Source organism: Solea solea, chromosome 3 (assembly GCF_958295425.1).
Source record: "Solea solea chromosome 3, fSolSol10.1, whole genome shotgun sequence".
Lineage (NCBI taxonomy): Eukaryota > Metazoa > Chordata > Actinopteri > Pleuronectiformes > Soleidae > Solea > Solea solea.
In genome coordinates, this window is record NC_081136.1 from 6,382,838 (window position 1) to 6,406,104 (window position 23,267).

At 40.4% G+C, this 23,267-nt stretch overlaps 1 protein-coding gene across 1 annotated transcript in view; it reads left to right on the forward strand.

Annotated features, from left to right (window-relative positions):
- adam19a (ADAM metallopeptidase domain 19a) overlaps window positions 1-23,267 on the forward strand; it is a 157,108-nt gene that overhangs the window by 16,741 nt on the left and 117,100 nt on the right. The window contains exon 2 of the mRNA XM_058624904.1: window positions 7,498-7,577. Coding sequence (XP_058480887.1) covers window positions 7,498-7,577 — 80 coding nt within the window. The remainder of the gene's footprint in view (window positions 1-7,497; window positions 7,578-23,267) is intronic.

Consider the following 23,267-nt stretch of genomic DNA (forward strand, 5'->3'; position numbering starts at 1 on the left):
AGGTCTTGGTTACCGAAATGACATGGTTGTAAAATTCATCCATGCTGTAGGTAACTGATTTCACTGCGCTCCACTAACGATGGTTCAATATTTTTTCCTGCCTCCACACCTGGCAACAGCCGTGCTTTCAAATCTCTCCATCAGTTATGTTCTTTCGACCTTAAGAGCAGTTTGAGGAAATGTCTCAAATTTGGCACAAACATTCATTTTGACTCGACAATGAATTCGATTCTCGCCGCTAAAGGTCTAGGTCTCCGTCACCTCACCAAACACTGAAGAAGACCTTTGAACTGATTTATGTGTGTGATCATCTCTAGCTGGAGCATTTGTATGGAGCAGGTGGTGTCTGAATTCTAAACTGTCCCTGTCTTCTTCCTGATAAAGCCTTTAAGTGCTTTGCTTGTAGTTTAGAACCTCGGTTCTCAAACTGTGTTACGTTTACCACCAGTGGTACGTGAGCTTCCTCTGGTGGCACACATCAGAAATACTGTGAATTTACCACGGTATGTGATCGGAGTGGAGCTGAGGAATTTTGACCAGAGTGCATAGAAAATGTAACAAAGTCACCTTACCTCTCGTTCCATCTTAATCTAATTTCACTATACCAGTGTGTGAAGTGTATGTGAGGAAGAGGAGGACGACGAGAGAGCAAATGATCTTATTGGGTATAAATCTACCTCCTGTGAAATGTCCGTAGCTGACTTTGCTCGGTCTATTTACACCACTGTGTTTCAACGTTGGGACTAATGGTGTTACATCGAGAGCTCAATATTTTCTCAGATGCTGCTTGGTATAAAAAGACTCAGAACCACTGCTTTAGAAGATAATGATATAGCAGCAGTAGTAGTAGTGGGGAAGGTTGAGCTTGCATTTCTCTGTAGTAGTTGTAGCAGTGCCACAAAAGACAGCTCTGCACAGTGAAAGAGCATCAATCATGAGAGAGAGAGGCATTCCATCTATAGCTGTGTTTCTAATAGAGCTACAGCAGAAGCAGAAGAACACATGCACAATATAGTGTGGGGAAATGTATGATCTATTTTAGGACATTTCATTTTGCTGTCCTGCTTTGATCTATTGTCCACTTACAACACTTGACTCTGCATACTGATGCACAGCGCTTTTGATTTAAAATGCCTGAATTGTTTCTGTGGTTTTTACCCCCGCAGACCACGACAAAAATCATAGAAAGCCCCATCAAAATAAGGTTTTACCAGCTCTGTAGTAGTTTTTCTTGGCTCTCTGTGGATCTGTCATTTGCTGTGTGTAAAAGTGAGCTGCATCTATATTTTGGGGCTGAGGTCACTTCACTGACCTGACCCAGATTCAGACATGAAGTAGACCAGTCATTCCCACAGACTGGGTCAGTGTCCTCACATGGGTTGCGAGAAATGTATTTTGGGTCCCTGAATACATTTGCATTCCCCCTTCACTTAAGATTTAGAAAATAACATATGCACAATTAATCATATCTTGGACGTATCTGCGTTAGCTATTCAAAAGTGATATTAGGTGATACAGAAATGGTAGTGAAAGTGTTTTGATATGCACACATTTGCTCTTGTCACAATTTATGTTGTGAAGTGGGTTGTGAGGGGTTGTCATCTTTAAAAAAGCGATGTCTGTGAAACACTGATGCAGACGGTATCACGGAGCTCTTCTCCTCCAGCCGGCTTTTAGTTTTTGTCAGGCAGTCTGTATTTTTGGATTTTGAAGGCAGAGATTTGACAGGGGAGCAACTTTTTGCAACCTTTCCAAGACTTGTGTACTTTTATTCGCCAGACAACATTATTTCTATGGATATGTGGACGTGAAGAGGAATTCAACAGAAATAGAAAACAAGAAGGTGTTTCTGGAACAAATCACAGAGTCATTCTTTAAAGAAAGTGCTAAGATTCCTGTATTAACCTGCATAATTGGATCTGCTCCAAAGGTTAATGGTTTCTTCCTCGGTCCAGACCCCACCCTTCCAAGTTTCAAGACAATGTGTTTCGTAATTTTCATGCAATCCTGTTAAAAGCAGTGACCGAACACTGAAAACATAACCTCCAAGGTAGAGGCAATCAGTCACTTTTAGCCCAAGAGCAACACCACATGGTGGAGAACAGGTGGAGCCATGGTTTGGCCCCATGTTGTTCCTCGATGTGAGGATGCAATGGAAATGAAAGTGAGTGAAACACACCATACTGTGTACAGCATGTGAGAGCCACATGCCAGAGGTAAAGAGAGCTGGATAAAACGGCATCTTCAACTCAGGCGACCTCAGACATCCCATTTATTCCCATGGCATGCTGCTTCACTTATTATTGTTGCCTCTCCCCTTTACTGAAATCCTCAAATGTCACAGAAATGTCTCCTCCTGTCTGTAGCACGTCCAAGCCAAGTGCTGCTGACATTTTATGGATTCCTTTCACTGTCATCAGCGATTAATGGTGACCTTCACATTGGGGAGAGAGCAATGATCTTCCCAGACTCTAAGCAAAAAAAAAAAAACACGGATGTAATCATTTGATTTCTTGTTGAATTCGCTGCCTATGATGTTGAGTCCTGACTCCGGCAGATTGTAAGGCTTCCTTTATTCCCTCATGCCGAGCCTTTGTGCACATTATTCAGCCGTGCAGATCACACAACTGCACAAAACACACTTGACAACGAGACAGATTAATGGATTACAGTGCGGAGAGAGTGCCTTCTAGGCATATGGGATTTCAATGTTTTTAAGAGAATAGGTGACAAGAACAAGGCAGAGGCCTGTGGTGTGGATTCCTGACTGTGCGCTCGTGATCGAGCAGTGTGATGGACTTTCCCAGTGGGGTCTGAGCTTAGTTAGATGCTTGCTAAAGGGTAAATGGCTAAGAAAGCAGTCTTGCTCAGTAGGGAGTTCGGTTCAATTTTGTGAAGCCACTTAACTGTGCAAAATACGGATATATTCAGAGAATACTAGAATTTTCATGTGGCTTTGCATCTACTGTATTTGATGTATAATGCATTCTTGTTGTCACTTTCCTGTTTTCGAATTAAGGCAAACAATAGGTCCTGGATGTGGACCTGGACAATTGTTTCTGCTACAACTCTTGTTGTGCCTCGTCCACTGCCCCACTTGGGGTAGCAGTGCTAACAGTTTAACCCGCAGATTTCATTCAGTTGTCTTTCATGGTGTTGACCACAAAATTATCTTCAGCAGGTCACAATTCATTGTCACTTTAGGGTGAACCACATCTCTCGCTGCGCTTGGGTCATCCGTCGAAGTGTGTGTCTGGTCATCATTTGTCGGGGGAGGGGTGAAGAAGCTCCACTCTTCGCACCGCAACCTTGAGCGAAGTCAGTGTTTGTGAAGTACCGACAAACTTCAGCTGACTGATTTTCTGTCGAGCTCTTTGCTTCACGTCGGCGTCGTTAGGTTTATCTGTCATTTCATATTTTTGGCGGGAACTTCAGTACATGGACGAAGTCACATTTGTTTAACATTTAGGTAAATATTGCATTGGATGGATACAATACAGATCATTAAATATAACTCTATTCATAGTATTTGGCTGATTATTGGTTCGGTTTTCAGAAGGTAAATGCCAGACAGTTTGTTTGGTTGTTTTCCTTTGGCTCCCAGTTTCATCATCTCTTAATCATTTGGTTAAAAAAAAGGGGTAAAGGATTCTTACAAAAGCTTTGATGTGCTGCTCTCCTCTTTGCTTGTGTCCCAGTGTTTGGATGTTTGATTGAATTGCTTGATAAGTCACACACCCTGGTCCTTGCACGGCCCCTTTTCTCTCCAGCCTTTATATTGCATCTTGTTCTGTCTTCCAGATGATATCTGCTAAATGTTCCCCAGAGTTGAAATGAAAGTTCTGGAAGCCCTTTTGTCTGTGTGTTTCACTGTTTCCCGGGCCAAGATAAAGTGGTGACGTCTCGGCGTTATCTGTGATAGAATGTATGGCTGCCCGAGCCGATGGGTATGAATCACTCTCTTTTTAAATTCGACTTCTCAAGAAGTGTTTTTGTCAATTTGAAGTGAGCTCATGAGTCATCCGAGCTGATCTAGTCGTCTGTTGAGATTCCTGCTCTGTGAAAATGGGAGCCATTATTCAACACAAGTGCAATGTTGCTCCGACTTGGATCACAGCAGTATTAATTTTCACACATTTTATAACCCCTTGGCCCGGGCGAACAGTCACACAGTATGCACAGTTTAACTTTTATTAAAATAACATCAATATCTTTGGTCTGTGCTAGAAAAGAAAAAATCAACTTTTGCTTCAACCAACCAGGTCTCAAGATGTATTTTCAAAAAATCACATTGAAAAAATTCAGTTTGATCACTACATGAGCCTGTTTGAATGGCACTTCTTACCAAATCAGGTCCTTATGCTTGACCTTTCTGCTCCAAAGATGTGTTTGGTGTTTTATGATGTGGTGAAATCAAGGAGATGCCCTTAGCCCTATGAGTGGGGGGGTCTTTCTTCTCCACAGCGGCAGCAGCAATTAACTGAGTGTCTGAGCCATGAACTTTAACCTCAGTGTAACTTGAGATGTCATCTCCATAACCTCATAAATGCAATCACCAGAATCTATGCCCTAAGCAGCTGTGAGACATTCTACTGTATGAAAGCTCTTCTGTGTTGCTGTGAACACCGTGTTCAGCTCCTACGAAGATTTCTCCCAGTCCCTCATGACTTCCTGTCGTGTCTCCGTTCTAGTGATGAGCTGATCTGATGCTCCGCGTCTGCAGCAGTCAGATTCCAGTCAAAATCACTGGACTGGATATTGGGGACATGATTCGTTAATCTGAAATATCACGTAAATGCTACACTAATCATAGACGACATGCTGTAAAGAGAGAAGGAGACGCTCACCGCATCACTGTAACGTGACTGGAATGAGAGTGTCTGCCATGCTTTTGGAGAAAAACATTTTCAAAATGGCTGGTTATGGCTTGGTGGTAAATGCATCAACACAAACAGCTCAGTTATGATGAAAGATATGTACGTAGGTTGTATGACATTAATAGGAGACTCTAAATTGACCAACTTAAGTCGTGTTTTCCACCGAGTGGAAAGTTTGGTACATATTTTTTAGCGTTTCCATTAGGAATGGTACCAAAATAACCGACCCCAACCATTTTTGGGTTACGTTTTTGGCACCCTTCCCTCAGAGTAATGGTACGGTCAGGGTGGGTCCTCAATTGTTGTTTGCCGAGTCGCGTTCAATGTCGTTATTTGTTGTTGTCGCACTGTAAACACTGTAAACAGTAGCGAAGCTACTGTTCTGAGTTGAAACACAAGCCTGACCCAGGTCTTTACCATTCGAAAGTGAATGGTACCATGATGAAAACCTGGTTTTACATCAAAAAAAAATAAGGTTGGAATTGCCTTACACTGTCCTGGTGTGATTAATTGTTGGTCATGCCAGAAAATCATCTCTAATGTGTCTCAACACACAGCATTGACATTACTTTCTGGGAGTGTGGGAGCCTATGTCCGTTATTTATGCACGGTCAGTGCCCACTCAGCACACATGCACTCATGTTTTTTTGCATCACAGATGCATTCGTATCCTTAAATCGCACCTTTGTGTAATTGTTGTGAGGTTTTTATGCGACTGTTGGAACTCATCTCCCGCCAACACACAGTCCAGCGGCCTCTCTCATTAGTTTCCCAGCAGGCAGTCAGGGACTCGACTGTGTTCCCTGATCACACACCTTTTGTGCGCGACGTTTCTTTACATCACAGTCGTGATATCTGATGTCTGTGTTTCACTGTAGTCCTGCTCCAGACTGTTGTACTGGCTTGTGCTATGATAACAAGGTTAATGTTTAATGTAGTACAATTTGGGCTGTTTGCCAGTTTCACCAATTATTCATGATTCTATTACAGATATCTATAAGTATGCAAGTCACATGTGGCTAAAAATCAATATTTCTGCAGTAAAATAAGAAATTACTATGGAAAAACAGTGTGAAACGGTTTGCTCATTCATAGTGATGAGCCTCCCGAGATCTGCCAGCTGAATCTACAGCTCCACCTCGACTTCATGCCGCCTCATTATCTCCCTGGACCACAACTTTACTGTGTGTGATTTTTTTTTTTTTTTCTTTAGTTGCTGCTCTCACAGTGGTGTTTTCAGCCACAGCAGACAGCTGTGCAGCACAAATGGACACAAACACCACTACAGCTGAATGATAATGTCGGCACACAGCTTGTGGGTGTGGAAATGATTAGATCAACCGTCTAAGTGAAATGTGGTGAAATTTTAATGTCGTCTTCACAGTTTTCAAAGGCGAAGATCATCACTTAATGCGCGTTTGAATTTAATTTAGGTCTGATATTAATCTGCGCTTATATAATGTACAGTAGTGGTGTCGTGATAGATCAGCACAGGTGCAGGTCTCCAAGTTAAAGATGATTAATATCTGTACATGCCTTATAAGAGAGTTATTCTAATTTATTTAGTTACCCAAGTCAGAATTAACTAGACATTTTGAGGAAGATGTAAATCAGGGGCATCAAAACTCAAATGAGCATCTAGTCTGGTCGAAAGGGGGCCGGTCTAGAGAAAGCAGCTTGAGCAGAGAAGCCCAGACTTCCCTCTTCCGGGCCACTTTGTCCAGCTCTTCTGGGGGAATCCCGAAGCGTTCCCAGGCCGGCCGTCTTCCCCGGGGCCTCCTCCCAGTGGGAAGTTTCCTTTCAATATTCTCTTGGAGGAGATGGAGAATTATGACGTGACGTACCAATTTAATCTAATGTAAGGATATGCAACTTAAATATATGAATGATTTCTGGACTGGAGATTGTTTCCTTGATGGTAGTTTTCTTGTGCAGAAAATGTTGTTTGTTGTTTATCCCCAAAAAAAGTCGATATGAATACGTCCTCCAGTGTTTTGTGATGTTCACAAATGAAAGATTTTCACTTGACTGTCATAAAACGGCAAAGAAATTAGAACATAGGCACATTTTAAGAAGCCGAAATTACAGTTTTATTGTATAAAATAAAACACTTAAACTGATTCATCACTTATCAGAAGAGTCGGCAATTAGTTTAGCAGTGGTTGAATATATTATTAATTGATTTGTTTTTGCAGTCTTAACAGTAAGAAGTTAGAGCAATGAAAATTGAAAATTGGGTTGTTTCATATTGAAAATAATTTTGGTTTTGTACGATTGTGTGCTCAAGTACTGATCGCAGATGAGCTGGGCATTTTTTTAACAGATTGGGGATTGGCAATGAAGCCCATCACCTCGCCTGAATCATTTATGCCCGTGGTATGTATTTCATATGCCCTGTGTTTGATGTAATTGGTCATATTTCAACACAGGGCCCCTGTTTTGGTTCTGGGCCACTCTGGGATGAGTCTATAAACCCTGCAACCCTGAAGAGAAGCAACATTTTCACCATCGAGCGTGGCCGTTTCCCCACCTTTCGTCGACCGCTCCTCACATGTGACGCAACAGTGTGTGTAACCACCCCACAGTCCCATTAATCTCTCTCCTGCTTTGTGTCGTCCAGGGCCGAGGAGGGGACGGACGGTGACGGCGCAGTGGGTTTCTCAAGGCCGAAGCAAGAGGGAGGCTGAAGCCTCGACACAGGTCAGAGACCTCATCAACTTTTTTTCTCCACTCTGACACTGTCCTCACCACACATCAGACGCATCTTAACACTGTAACTTCCTGTTTATAGAACTGATATCTGTTTGCCAATGAGAGTTAAAGTCTGAAACGGGCTTTTTATGTTTTATATCACACTGTAAAAAATGTCCAGGATTTGTAGTCATCATGATACCGGTACTTCGTGTTTTATTGTGAAATTACTATGTGTGGCTATTACAAGAAAGTGATTTATTAGAAGTGTGATTTATCCAGTTATTCCCTTTGCATTGCATTGCACTGCATTCTTTTCACAAAGAACATTCAAGTGTGTTAGTACCGCAGTTGCCGCGGAAACGGGCGTACAGTTCAAGGGAAGGTGAGGGCAGCATCTGTCTCTGTTAATTCTCGTGTGGTGGGCGGAGGTAGTCCTTTTAAGGATATATCGCTCGCATTCTTTGTCCGAACGCCGGCAAAGTCGGCACTGCACATACTGGTGCCCTTAGTGAGATGCACACCGAGTTTGAAGTCTGTCAAGCCAGCCGTCGGACAGTTATACCTTTGGAAGTCAGATGGACAGACAAACAGATTTTCCTTGACTTTGAGAGAAGTAGAATAAATGACAAAAATCAGTTAAAGCTCTGTATCAAACTCATATAATTACCACTGTGAAGTGAAGCAAATTACAGTATTTATACATTTATTTATGTATATATGTTTCTGTATAATTACAGACAAAATACTGCTAAATCACAGTAAAATACTGTACGGCATTACCAGTGCAAGGTTGCAGTTAAAATACAGTATTTATTAAGGGAAATAAAACCACAGTACAATGAAACAGCTATATGTTTACACTAATCGACTACAAAATGGTACAGTAACCAATTGTGAAGGTTTATTTTTCAGACCACCATTCATTTTCCTGTATATTTATACAAATGCACTCAAACCTTTTTCACCATTGGCGGAGACTCGACACCAGATGTGGGACTTCATATTTGAAAGGTCACTGACATAAAAGTGCTCGAATTGAGTGTGTCAAATTATGGGAATATGCAGTGTAATGAAGCACATTTCTAATTATGTCGCGTCTTCCACGACTTTGATAGTTTAAATATTTAATCATTTCCGACGACCTTCATTGCATTTTCTCCCTGGTCTGGTTTTATGGCTAAATGGAGGACATCTGTTCTTGCCGTTGTGTACTTGTGTCCTGAGGGGACACTTGACACGGTGCTATGATTATTGATACGGAAACTTTTTACTCCTTTGTTTTTTGGCCACATGCTAATATTGTAGAGTTTAGCTACACTCAAATTAGGTTTATTTAAAGCAAAGTCATCATTTAGGGTGCGTCAAAATATCGATTTGGTGATATATCGTCGTCTTTCATTGTGTAACACTATAATCGATACACCAGGGCAAATTTTGATTTTAAAATTACAAAATGGTGTTGCTACTTCATGGCATGCTGCTGAAATGAATGAGTGAAAATTAGTGGAAGAAGAGGGAGTTTACAGTGGGATAATGGTGGAGAAAGCTACACTAAGAGATGCTCCATCCACGTTCAATAGATAGACTTTATGTACTTTGTTCTCTATGTTCTGCACTTTTAACATTTCACATTGACATTTTGTTTTCTCCAGTTAGACAGATATCATGATATAACGCTATATGATTGTCTTGTATTGTGATATTATTGGTATCGTGGACCATGTATAGTATCATTCCCACCCCTAGTCATCAAGTTGTGTTCATATAAGTTGCCAAATTTAGTTAGAATGAAATTTGTTTATTTGTTTGTGATGTTCCTTCAGTTCGTCAACCATTGCCTTCATCTACCCCATTGGAAAATGAGGCTACATCCACACTGTTTTACCTTCATCCTACAGTTTTTACGCCTGTCGCCTCCACTACTAGAATGTTTAAAAATCTGCTGGCTCTGTTTTAGTCTGAAAGTCTGGGTCTTTGGCAATTATGTTGCAGTTACCTGCATTCACTTCCTGATGAGAATCGGTATTGTTTGGTATCGGTCCGATACTGGCCAAAATCACTAGATCTGATGTCGGACAGATAGAAATGTAAAATCTGATACAATCCAAAAATCCTATATATTGCAAATCAGCAAAACTATTTTAGCGGAGTCATGTTTGGGAAGAACAATATCTGTTACACAGTGGGGGAATTATGTCTTTGACACGACTCGGCTCAAATGTGTTGTAAACAGCTGCTTCATAGTTCATGAATGGTCTAAAATGACCGTATTGGACTTATATCATTATCGCTAGATACTTGAGTTTGTGATATTAGACACCTAAAAAGTGGCATCGCCCCATCCCTGCTTCCTGCTTGGTTCTTATTGTCCAGAACTTGAAGCTCCGTTAACAGTTTCAGTTTCAGCTTGTCAGATGTCTCTTGGAAAAAATAAATTCTTGCTCTGACTTTCATCATCATTGTTTTTCATTTGAGGCACTTATTTGGGGGGGAAATTACAAGCGTTACATTATGCACACATTTGCTCTTCTCACAATTTCTAATTTGCCGTCTTTATAAAGTGTGTCCCCCATATTAAACATTTTAGGAAATGCCGGCATGAACGTTAAAAAAAATAAGAAAAAAAGACTCTTACACATTAAAAATGTTAACATTTATTGCCCCTTGTGAAAAAAAAACTGCTTCAGTGTGGCTCACATATAATAATTCCAAGAGTGAAACTGTAAATTTTACAGTCACTTCTACTGTGCAAATGTCTGAGTAATTTCCTTGTCAGTGTTTGTTTGCTTTTCCAGGGTCCCTCTGTTACCTTCATGTTTTTGTCACTCTAACCTCGGTTAGATTTTATTCTTTGAAAATGGGTTAAAAAAAATAAACTTCACTACTGCAAAAACAAAAAGGGAAATGGTCTGTCAGTGCCCGTACGGTTGGATACCATTTGTATTTGAATTGATATAGTCCAGGCCCCTGGTGCTCAGCTGTACCTTTTTGGCTACTGCAGAGTGTATTTTCTCATGATTAATAATAAAATCATGCACTATTGCTTCTGTACCAAGTTTCCACACAAACTCAAATATCTCTAGTTCCTCCATGGCCAGCTTTGCATTTTGCATAACAGTTAGTGCAGCAAGCATCGCACCGTTGAGAAATGGATCCGCGGTCGTGAGTGCGTCGCATTTGTCTCCTCTTCAGGGTTCGGGTGCATTACTGCCACCCAATGATGTGGAGTGTGAACTCACATCAGTCATGCTCTCTCTGTCTTTGTCATTTTATCACCCAGATGCACTTTAAGGTCTTAAAATGGGGGTGTGGTGAATGATAGTGCCAAATCCCTTAAACGTGCTGATTTAAGCTCCCCACCGTTGTTGCTGGTCCATAAAATACTGTCGTGACAAAGATTTGGTTGGTTTTTGTCAGTCACGTTCATCATACATCACCATGTTTCCTGTTTAGGTAAAAGTTGTTGCTGCCAGTAGATTTATTTTCTGTTTTCAAAGCTGCTTCAACATTTGTTCCTGATGAGGTTCATCAGTGCTGTCTCTTCAGTCAACTGGAGGGGGGACAGATGTTGCTACATCCTCAGTGGAGCGGAAAACAAACTGGGTAGTGTGAAGTGTGATACCCAACAATAACTGAAAATTCTCTCCTCAATTCAGTCTTGTTTCTAAATTAATCCCTCCCCCCCCCCGAAATCATTGAAACATTGTTGTACAGATGAGAAATTGTGGGTAAAATAAAACCAACTTCAGTCCAGGTCTTAGTGACTGGTTACCTGTTTTGTCAGTGATATCTGTTATTGTTGACAAGAAGTTGGCAGCTCAACATGCAACCACGGCTCAGTGCCTCTCTTTACAGATGGCCCTAATGGCTGCCTTGGCAAGAGAGGACAAGTGGGTTTGGAGATGGAGAGAGGGAAAGAGAAGTTGTAGTGAGTGTTTGACACCTTGAGACACAGCCACAGCCACTGTTTTATCCAGGGTCACACATTAACAAGGAAATAAGGAGTTCGGGCTGAAATGATTCATCGATTACTTAATGAATAGTCAGCTATTGTGATAATCGATAATTTGGTGTTTTCTAAATAATTTAAAACCAGTTTCTGTGATTTTTCCACTTCTTAAATGTGAATATTGTCTGGTGTCTTTACTCCATATAAAAAAGAATACATTAAAACTGAATCATTTTGGAGAAAACAAGGTTTGACGACACTGATCAATATTATTCAACATTTTATTGACCACACAAATTTTTTTTTTAGGTTGGCCATGTCATTAAGTCAGATTTTTATTTAAACCAAGACAATAATTCTGTTTTCTTAATGTCGTGTAAACACGTTACTTAAATTGATTTAATCTTAGTCTGACTGACATACCTGGATAATGCGATTCATAGTCCGATTACCCCTTGATCTAATGTGTACATCTCGCTGTTCACCGTTTGTTTTCCTGTGACGTAAAGGTCAGCAGGAAACTGATTCTATACGCACTAGCTTTTAGAGAGATACAGCGCCACCTTCAGAGGTCAGACGTACATGGCCAATAAATCGATTTTCTCCTCCGCACTTATACTCAGACAAGGCAAGTTGTCCGACTGCCTGCCTTAGTCGGACTACGGCCTTAGCTTGATTAAACGTACTGAGTCTTTCTAACTTTGGTGTTTTTTTAGGTAACAAACTGATAACGAACCTAATAGAGTCTGTTTTTAATTAATGAAGTACATAGTTATAAACTGATTTGGAACTAAATGATCTGACTCATCAATTTAATTGTTAAATGAACGTGATTAAATTGTTTCGGGGATAAACCAATATCACCTTTGCTAATGTGATTGAGATTCAGCCGCCGGGTCGACCTGTGTCTCCCGTCATTGTGTGCAGAGAATTATCAGATGAAAATGAGGTTTTGTTTTAAAACTTTTCTGCCTGCGTGACAGCTCCTGTTCCTCTTTGGACACATTTGGTTTGCCGTGTCCCCAATGTCTTAAAGTGAACTGAGAGACGTGAGACGGCAAAACTAATAAAATGATGTCTAAATTTTTTTTTTTTTAAAAACCCAACCTTTTAGGAAGTTTAATTTAATTTAATAAATACTCATTTTACAGCAATTTGTTTGGCAATAAAAGCCTCCGTTCGCTTTTGTCAGTTTAATTCTATTTAATAATTATTGGCCTGTCACAGGAAGGACGGTGACATGAGGCTTCCTCTGGGCTGAAGCACAAATCTGAAAGTGTTCAAGTGTAGCCTTTGTCAGTTTATCCTCATTTCTCCGTGGATGATTAGCTGCCAGACTCGGGCCAGCTCCCCTGATGGGCACCGTGTAATTGAGGATAATCAACGGAGCCGTCTCGCAGCCTCTCGTGCATCTTAATGCTCACAATAATGGGAAAGTGAAGTCCCGCAGAGCAACAAAGATGGATAGACCGATACAAACTCGTAGAATGTAAGAAATAGAAGATATGAGATGTACCGTATGCAAAATATTCGTGACAACACGAGATTGGTATCAGCTTTAAAATGTGTTGGGCAGCACTAGAGTGGTGTTTTTCCATCATGGTATGGTTCGGTTTGGTACATTACGGTACTGTTTGGAATGGTGAAGCCCTGAGAGCAATACCTTTTACTTGGTAGGTGGGGTGTGGGATGTGCCTGATGGCCGCAGTTTATCTTGTCATGTTCGTGGGTGACCACATCTTACCATTTTACTCTGGTACCCCAAGGGAAGGGCACTGAAGAGTGGAATGTTATGGGGCCAGTTATTTTGGTACTATTCCTAATGGAAACGCCAAACAATACGTACCATACTGTACCAAACTGAACCGATGTACTTGGTGGAAACATGGCTGAACATCTAGCTATGCTCAGGGAGTTGTTTGACACTTTGATGCACTCTCGAGGGGAGTTGAACAACTGTATTGCCAACATCAATAATTGAACGTGCACAGTCCTGTCTGTAAAGTACAACATTTGATAGAGAGCTCTTTAAATTATATCAAAAGCAATAAAAAATATCCTTTACATTAAGTGGAGATCTTAAAATCCACCTCCAACTCCAGAGAATTGAGCGTGGGATCCTAAAGTTGACTTTTGTCTTCCTTCTAGTTTACCTAAGTGACTGACTGCCATGTGTTTCTCTCCATTATAACACAAGCACTCTTGACAGAACAAGAATAACTTGTGGTGTTGAATCAAATCAGTTTTATTTACACACACACACACAGGCGGCAAGTTTCTCATTTGAATCATACATACTTAGTTGTTTATTTTCCACTGGGGAGGGTTGAAGTTTTTGCAATACATTACAGGCTGTAACTGCAACCCAATGAAAAACAGCATGAATTGGTATCAGTAGGTGCAGCTGTGGTTCAGGAGGGGGAGTGAGTCGTCCCCTCAGTGGAAGGTTGGTGGTTCGATCCACCTCAAGTGTCCTTGGGCAAGATGACGAACCCCTAAATTGCCCCTGGTTTCATTCGCTATTTTCTTCCATAAAGTTGGAATTCAGAAGTCATAATAGGGTAGATATGAAATAAACACTTTATTTCATTACAGCCCGCAAATGTAATGAATGTTAAAATGTATGAGGCTTTCCAAGTACTTCTTTTATATATTTATTTACATGTTTGCCTCACTGATCAACAATATCTCTTTCCATAAGAAGAACATTCTTATATTTTACAGAATTGAATTTTAGCTACTAAAAAAGGTTTAAGTAAAAAAAGAATATTAATTTCGGTGCAACTTCACGAAGAGACGGCCGTTAGATAAGCAATTCATACATTCATTTATAATTTAGGTTATTCAATTCAGTTTATTAATTTGTTTTTTTTACTTAAACACGGTGCAGTAAAATAGAAATAAAAACAATACACAGAAATACAGAAGCACAAAATAATTCATAACACAGTATGTATTAGTCAATTAATTGGTTGCTAACACTTTATAAATGATTTAATAAACAATTATACACAAGCTATAACATATTGATATTTTACACTAGGTTATTAACACTTTATAAATCATTAATAAACAGATACAGACAAGTTATAACGCTGATATTTCACACTTTTGGGCAATTAAACATGATTCCCCTTTTTCAAGTATTGATGTTATAACATCTTTTTTGGTGGTTAAGTTTTAATAGCCTAATAAACCCACATTTTAAACATGTAAAAGCCCCCAACAAGGTTGTTATATTGTAATGTTTGAACCCTTTTGCATTAATCTGATGACTGTGAAACCTGATCAGGTATTAAAGCGAGGACACATTTTAATTTCAATGAAAAATAAAGTAATCGTAAATCTAAGACTACATGTACAAGACATTTAATGACATAATGTAGCCCAAGGACTCAATTTGCAAATGTTATATCTTGAAAGGTATTCCGAGCACAGACAAAGGAATATGCGGGGTCACGTGAGTCCAGCCGATTTACTTTAGTTTTTTTCCCGAAATGATGGTTTTCTGACCCGAGTGTTTTTTGCTCAAGGATACTTGGACAGATGTGGCCACCCGGGAGATTAAAAGCCTGCCTGTCCTCAGCTGGTTTCTCACTAAACAAGCGAATGTGTGTACAGAGAGAAAACCACTGTGGAGGTGTAACATTCATCTCTTCACACCCTTTCATTTTTTTCCTCACATGGCCTGAGCCCCCTCGGTGTTGGTGGTTTCATCCATCTCCATTTGTTGTTGTATCTTTATATTCTGCCTCATGTCCTTCAATGATTTGTCATGGGAGTTCAAAGGCTCACTGTGGCCTCTGTCCTCCGCCGTCTCATTTTTCATTTTAAAAAATCGCAGTCCTCTCGGAGCTCTGCGCCGTCTTCCTTCCCACCCCATATCTTTACTTTACTTCCCCATCTCCCTTGTGATTGGATTTCCCCCTCACCTCATGAGCATGCTGGGCATGGCAATGACATTTACACTGGTGAGATTAGGGAGTGCATGTATGGAGCAAGGCCTGGTGGTGCAGGCACCTTTCAGTCTTCAGCACGTCTTCAGTTGCCTTTTGTGAGGATGAGCTGATGTCACATTTAGGTCATGTAAAACGTTCCCAGAATCGTTCAGTACTTCCTGCGTTCCTGAATACGCCAGACTTCTCTGTGAAATATTGAGATTTTAGACATTTCTGTTGGGAGATTAACGCATGTTGCTAAACTCATTTCTGCGTGGATGGTCCCTTGTAAAGATGCCCCACTGAAACCCAGCAAAAAAGCCATGAATAATGAATGATGTCCTTTTGAATGAATTGCAGTTAAAGGCTTCCATTAGACAACCGGGTTAGTATTGATTAGTTCATAGTTCATGTATGCTACCCCTCAATTAGCATTAATTTTGTAGCATGTCCTTGCCCTGCATCTGGCCACGTGCACTGACCGTCTCAATATGTGAAAAGAAAGTCACCGAGTGCTATCATTTACTTTCTCTCTCTCTTTTTTTTTCTTAAATTAAATAAAACTGAACTAAGGCGATTTACAAAACTGTCGCTTTTTCACGTCGCCCTGCTCTGGCCTTGGAGCTTTTGTCAAGAAAGATTCAGCGCTTTTTGAGCTGGCAGTGAGTTTTTCATCGTGGGTGTATGGTGGGAATTTATTCATGATCAATGTATTGTTTGAGCTAACTTTTATTTTGACACTACATGCCCTTAAACTGTCTTTAAAATATTTATCAACATATATTTATTTGGGGAGGTCATCTGACCTACGCACAATCTTTATCACACATTTACATTCCTGTACAGTGGAAAAACAGAAATGCATTGGTCACATTTGTTTTTATTGTTTGGATGCAGTTTATCTGTCATGCAGTGCAATATGCTGATAAGTTGGGCTCAACAGTTAATTGTTGCACACAATAAGAGATTATATATGTCAGAATTTGTTATTCCTATAAGCTTAGATACATTTTTATACAATAAACTTTCAAAATCTTAGTTATTCTTACTGTACCTCACTTTAGACACACTTGTACGTTCACTGCATTTGCACATTTTATTTTCCTTAAACAGTAGGTGGACGGGTTAATAAGCAATAGCTAATTATTCATTAACAAATAATAGATATTAGAAACTTACCTTTTTTTTTCAAGTATCGTAAATGACTGCAATACTGCCAAAAATATTAAAACATTTTATTGCCATTCTGATACAGCAGTTCCACTATGCTGCCAATGTATTGTTGTTAGATTGAGAAAAGGCAGTCCTGTATAAAGTACCTTAAAGGTATACTTGAGTAAAAGTACAAGTATCTTACCAGAAAATGACTTTGGTAGAAGTTTGAAGTCACAATGACTTTATATTACTAAAGTAAAAGTCTTAAAGTACATGTATCAAAAGTATGTTTCAGACATAAAATATACTCACGTTTTAGAAAAAGTATTACAAAAGTGAGGAGTTACAATTGAGCCATGGTAGCTCAGTGGTAGGGCGAGTTTTCCTTCAACTGGAAGATTGTGGGTTCAATTCCTGGTCCTATGTTGAAGCTTATGAATGGCAAAATTATGATGTAAAGCATATAAATGCAGACCATTTACTGACTCTTCTTCTTCTGATTTTATTTGGTAGTAACGAGTCACATAGATAGATAGAGGAAATATAGTGGAGTAAAAGTTGCTATGATTTTGTACTTAAGTATTTATAGAGAGGAGATTTCTGGTAGAGTTTGTTTGGTGGTGTGATGCCTCAGGTATGGAGTAACTAACTAGTACAACAGGAACATCACACAGTTTAACGATCCATGCATCTACAAAGGCCAACACGTTCACTGATGTATCTCCCTCCACAGTGTTATATTGTCAGTGTGATGCTACTTCATCAAAGTCTTGGTTCGGAAGGAGATTCATGGGCCTTTTAGACGAATGTGGTCTTGACAGTTTCTGTCAAAATAGTAAAAACACTCAAAGAAACCTCGTATGCTTCTGGAATCAAAGGATTGCTGTTGGTTATAACTACCATGTTTCAAATTCAAGAGCTTTTAAAATATTAAATGCAGCCCGTTTGAAAGGCTTAGAGTCTGACGTCTTTGTTCCGATTCAACAAACTCTTTCATCAAACTCCACTTGTCGAGTTGGCCTCGGAGAAAACTTGCTTGTTTTAGCGAGAGGCATCAAAACGTGTAAACTGGCTCGGCTGAAGAGAGAAAAGCGGCTGACGTCGGTATGTAGATGGGACCAAATGGTACGTTTTGCTTCGTATTATCCTCGACTGCCTCTGACAGGAAGGAGCCAGTTCATTGTTTGCTGTCCTTTGTGAAACTCTGGCATGTTTTTTTGTACGCACTCCTGCTTTTTCTGCTGTGAGCCGAGTCAGCGATAAGCTCCTTTCCGCACGCTGTAGTTTGGGTGTCAGCTCACACACAGCACATGTGGACAAATTTAGCCGCTTCAAATGGAGGGACGGTCGGATTTTCTTCAGCATATACTCCTATCATGGCCTCCCCTTTGTCCTCATCCCCACCTTAATTAAATTTTCTGCATGTTTTAATTAAAAGAGGGAAATGTCCTTCTCAAAATGAAGTTGGGGGATTAAACTGAACTTCCTTGGATATTATTAGTTACACATAGACCCGTATATTAAAGCATATCCAATTTATTTCACAAAATGAACGTCCACATGGGTTTTAAAAATCCCTCCCCAATTTGCTAAGAATGCCACTCAGAAGGTTTCCATGCACAGTTGGCGTCGCTCGGCTACTGGGCTTTCGCACTATCGCCGATATCCAATATGCCAAAATATCCGGAGTGCTTAGGCCAACGACTCGCTCCAAGTAGCTCGCCAAAGGATTCAATAACCGAACATAAACCTGCCTACATTTTTATCCAGTCGAACTCAGAGGTGTCCCACCCCTTCAAACACTACATGATTATTTGCCAATTACTTGTCAATCAAACAGTTGCGCTGCCTGCTGTCAGCCTGATGAGTGAGTGGTGTGTGTGTGAGAGATGGGCAGCAATAATGACTGTGACAGCTGCTCATAGCAGTAAGAGACCAAAAACACACCATACTGTCCATATGAATACTGTCGTGAAGTGATACAGTGACCCGTGGGCAGATGGTAACAAAATAAAAAAGTGAATAGGCCATAATGTCGAAGTATTTTTGCTTGTTTTGACAGCATTAATACTTTAATTAAAAACATACAAAAAGTATGTGAGATATACTAAAAGGAAATGCATAAACTGTATTACAATTCAATTCTATTTGTGTAAAATAGTACAAAAAAGCTCGTCATACGATACTATTGCAACATGTGAGATTGTGAACACCATAGTTGTGTAAATGTCCAGGCAAAACATGCTCTTTTAGTTTGTTTGGGTTGAAATAAGCGATGAGAATGTAATTTCTTTTCCATTTTCATTTGGTCAAAGTAGCTCTAGAAAAAGGTTGGAGACGCCTGGCCGATAATCGATACCGATATAGTCTTTTCTGTTGTGAAATTAATATATTTTCATACTCATGTTGCAGCAGATGTAGAAAAAATAATAGCCGTAGAGCCTATTTAGCAGCCTTTTTAGCCTTCTATTGTAGTCACTCGTTATATCGGTGTGTTTCCCAGATATCTGATAATACATTTTAAAGCCAATATCGTGCGTCCCTAATACAAGCATGCTGAACTAGAACACACAATAGTAATTCAACTTCCAATAGGTTGTATTTCAGTCCGACTAACATTTTTACATATAAGTCTGATATAAACGTATTTATTGCAGTGGAGAAACATAGCAAAAATCCTGGAAAAGGTCTGATAATATTATAATGTTTTAACTGTTCAAGAATGGAAACTTCCCCAACGTTGATATCGGGGAAAATCCCAGGACAACATTCTGGCCTGATCCCAGTGGCACGTCCATGGGAAACATAAAATATTCTCACCCAGCTGTTATTACTCATGATTTTGACGGCTGTTTATCATCCAGATGATGCATTCAACTGTCAGTGCTTTTCTGATTCATAGATTGCAGAAGAATCTTCTGCTGCTCTTTATTTTCCATCAACATTGTCCAATCTTGGTTTATTTATCCTGATACATCAGTGGATCACAACGTACAAATAACAACCTGCCATGATTATTATGACTCAACTTTTACTGCAAATATTTTTTCCACATGCCAAATCGGAAGTCTTTTAAATCGAGACATTTTAAGAGAATGTCAAACATTTCCTAGTTTCAGCTTATCTCGTGGGAAAAAAAACACAGGTCTCTGGAGATTTTGTCGGACTTGCTAAACTTGCTATAGCGCGATCCCGTTTGTATTTGGGGAATTCTCCTTTTTCTAAGATTTGATTTAGAGTTTTTCTCACCTTTGTTCAGTTGAGTTGATGCGACACACTGTGTGACGTGAGTTGACACATTGATTGATTCACATGCTTTTATTTTTTGCAGCCAAATAAGAGAAGCAGCAGTGTGCAGCATCAAGTGACATCTAGGGGTTAATGTGCATATGACCACACACTGATAACCTTAAGCTTCACGCTCCCCTTTCAAGTGTGCATGACAAACTACGGTGGCCTTCATGGGTAATAAAACCACTAAAAGCCCCCATGACAGCCTGTGTTTGATGTGTCCATTCTGGGCTACTGTACAAACACAGCAGACTCTTCTGTCAAAGTGTAAGTGGCTTTAGAGGCATGGATGCAGTTCACTTTCACAGTTGTCTAACTGTCAGTTGGACACCACCATGTGCTACTCGCTGAGTGATAGGTGGGGCCTCAAACTTGAAGCGTTTCCTTTATATAACTGAGATTTTCTCTACTTTTTCCTCTTTGTTCATTTGGGCGAAAATCCCGGAAAGTTCCCAAATGAGCAATGTGACATTCAGTTTAGCCACCAGGGCAGTTCATCCAAACTGTACACACTGCACTATTTGCACTAATTGGCCTGTAAATATTTTAAACATCCTACAGTCTCCTTCTATCATGATCTGTCACATGCGGTTGTGACACTTGCTTGCCATCCTCCACGGTTTCATTACTGTTGCAGTGATCAGGGTTCCCGCGGGCCCTTCCAAGGACAATCACTTGTCCAGATGCAGAACGTGCTGCACATCAATAAAGGTGGACGAGGTGGCTCTTACAATGCCGTCCCATCTTAAGCTGTGTCAGCACATCCAGTCCTTGAATTTGAGGAAATTTTGTCCTTGAAAAGTTGATTTGATGTCAACCAAGGTGTGGGAACCCTGAGTATTTCAATTATTCCGTTACAGCGCCAACACATGTACCCAATCATACCAAATACCTTCTCTTTAGAACATCTGAACATCATCCTCTACAAAGCTCCCCCTACATTTTCGGAGTACAGCACCGTAAACATCCATCCATTGTCTGCCGCTTTGTCCTCACTGTCGGCCATGTGTATCTAGGTTTAACGGAGACCATGAACACAACCCATGGAGATGTTGAAGATGTTGAATTAGCGTAAAAATCCTCCATAGTTCCGCTTTAATTTTCACTCTGGATTTGTCTGTCCTGGTTAGCGACCATTATACTTCCAATGAATGAACTCCAGTTTTCCTGGACTTCTTCGTAAGGAAGACAAACCAATATTGTAATACATCAATTACTGTAGCACCTACTACTGAATACAAACCAGAAACCATTTGCAGGTGTAGCCCCCTACACATTTAAATCCCCCCACCCCAAAAACAAAAATACCTGCATGTCATCTGTGGATCCTGACTCAGTTTTTGGTAATGATTGATACAGATTTACCACGGCAGTGATCTTCAATGTGCCATGCAGCATCTTGTGTTCCGAAAAAAAACAAAAACAAAAAAAAACTAAAACAGAAAATGTCATTTCTTTGCATGTAGAACCGAGCTAACAGTTTGGAAATCTGAAGCGTTGCAGCACAATAGTGTCAGCTGTGTGGGGGTTGAAGAGCACTAGAAAATATTCAGGGGGGTGGAATTACATTTCCTGACAACAAAAAGGAGAGAAAGTGGGATAGGAGAGTCCACCGCTCTTTCAACACACCCGAAGGAGAGGAGCATTCTTTAAAAGTGAGGCTGCGACTCTTCGCCGAACAGTTTTTGATTTGACAGATTCCTGCTTTTGATTGAACAAAACCGCAGCTAATTGACCACTGTGTGTTTATTTACACTACGTGAAATGAGCCAGTATTGCTCGAGGACATTTCATAGTGTAATGTTACTGTGTGTTTATGAATATGCGTGCAGCTCTGTGTTGAAAGGTAAATTACAGTCTATTAAATATTAATTCATTTGAAATTTCTAATTTAAAATGCATTTAGAAAGGATTCCGAAGATTGTTGAGTCACACATCTTTGAATGAAGGGAGTAGTGAGAGAGTTGGTATGGAATAGTACTCACAGGAGCTACATGCCTGGAGCTGTGGTGAACACATTCGTCTGACTCGGCATTTTTGTCATCAAGCTTTTAATTTAGTGCGATCCTCCAGTTTCAGTGGCTTCGGCAAAAACAGCTATGGTGGAATCATTTTGAACACATGGACAAACCTGTACATCAAGGTTTCTGGTTTTATTCCACATCATTTGAGATGTTTTCAAACCACAGGAGTCTTAAGTCTCCTGATTGATTTTGAAATAGGGCCGCATCACGCACTAGAGGAGAATTTGTTTTTACAGCAATTATTCTGTCAAATCTCAATCACGTGGAACACTCCACAAATTGGAAATACCTTGTCACACACTGCAGCACATTATTAAGATTATTCCTCCTATTAATCTTTCTTTCTCATTGGGAAGAAGGTACAGACAGTCATATCTGTGTCATATCTCAAAAAGTTTACAAAAAACCCAACATGGCACTGGACACATTGCAAGCGCAAGGTTTTAGGGTCGGATTTAGATATAGGTTCAGGGCTGGACTAGGTATTGAACTTACAAAGGGGGCACTGGTATCAATCCCAGCAGGGGTATACCCCAGGTCGTCGTACCATTGCAGGGCCAACACATAGAGACAAATAACTATTCACACCTACGGTCAATTTAGATTAACCTCTGCATGTTTGTGGACTGTGGGAGGATACTGGAGAGACCCGGAGAAAACCATGCGCACACAAAGGGAGAACATGCAGACTCATGCAGGAAGGACCTTGTTCGGACTTGGTTACAAACCCAAGTCTTTTTGCTGCAAGGCAACAGGGCTAACCACTACACCACCGCCCCCCCAAAGGGATCGTAATATTGAAAATATGTCACCGTTCAGTATCACATTTCAGGCCCTAATCTCATTCAGTGAGCCAGTAAGCATGCATCATGCAGTGGGTCATTATTGGCTCTCTTGAGGCAGGCAGGAAGTTATGACTAGAGACGAAGCACTTCACCCAAATTAGAAGAGGAAGACGGGGCTTAACGCATGTGTCAGTGTGTCTGCGTTGTGTTTCGAGAGGCTGTTTGTTATTTAATGAATTAATTTTCTGTCCAGCCCTGATTCTAGGTAAGACTTGGGATTGGGCTGGGAAACGCAATCTGTCAATACGATGGAGGTATAATCTCTGTCTGTCACTTGAACTTCAGCATCCCCAAATTCACATTTCCTTCCCCTCAGAGTTTTGAATATGTATGACGTGGACATACTGCATTAAATGGAATTGCGCTCCCCAGTGTTTCCCTTCGCCAACTGCTGGTCACAGCTGTGCAGAAACTCTGTCTGCTTTCCTGCCTGATTGACAATGAGATGTTAAGCTATGCTGCGACGGCTCATCCCTCACCGACATCTGGTTCCT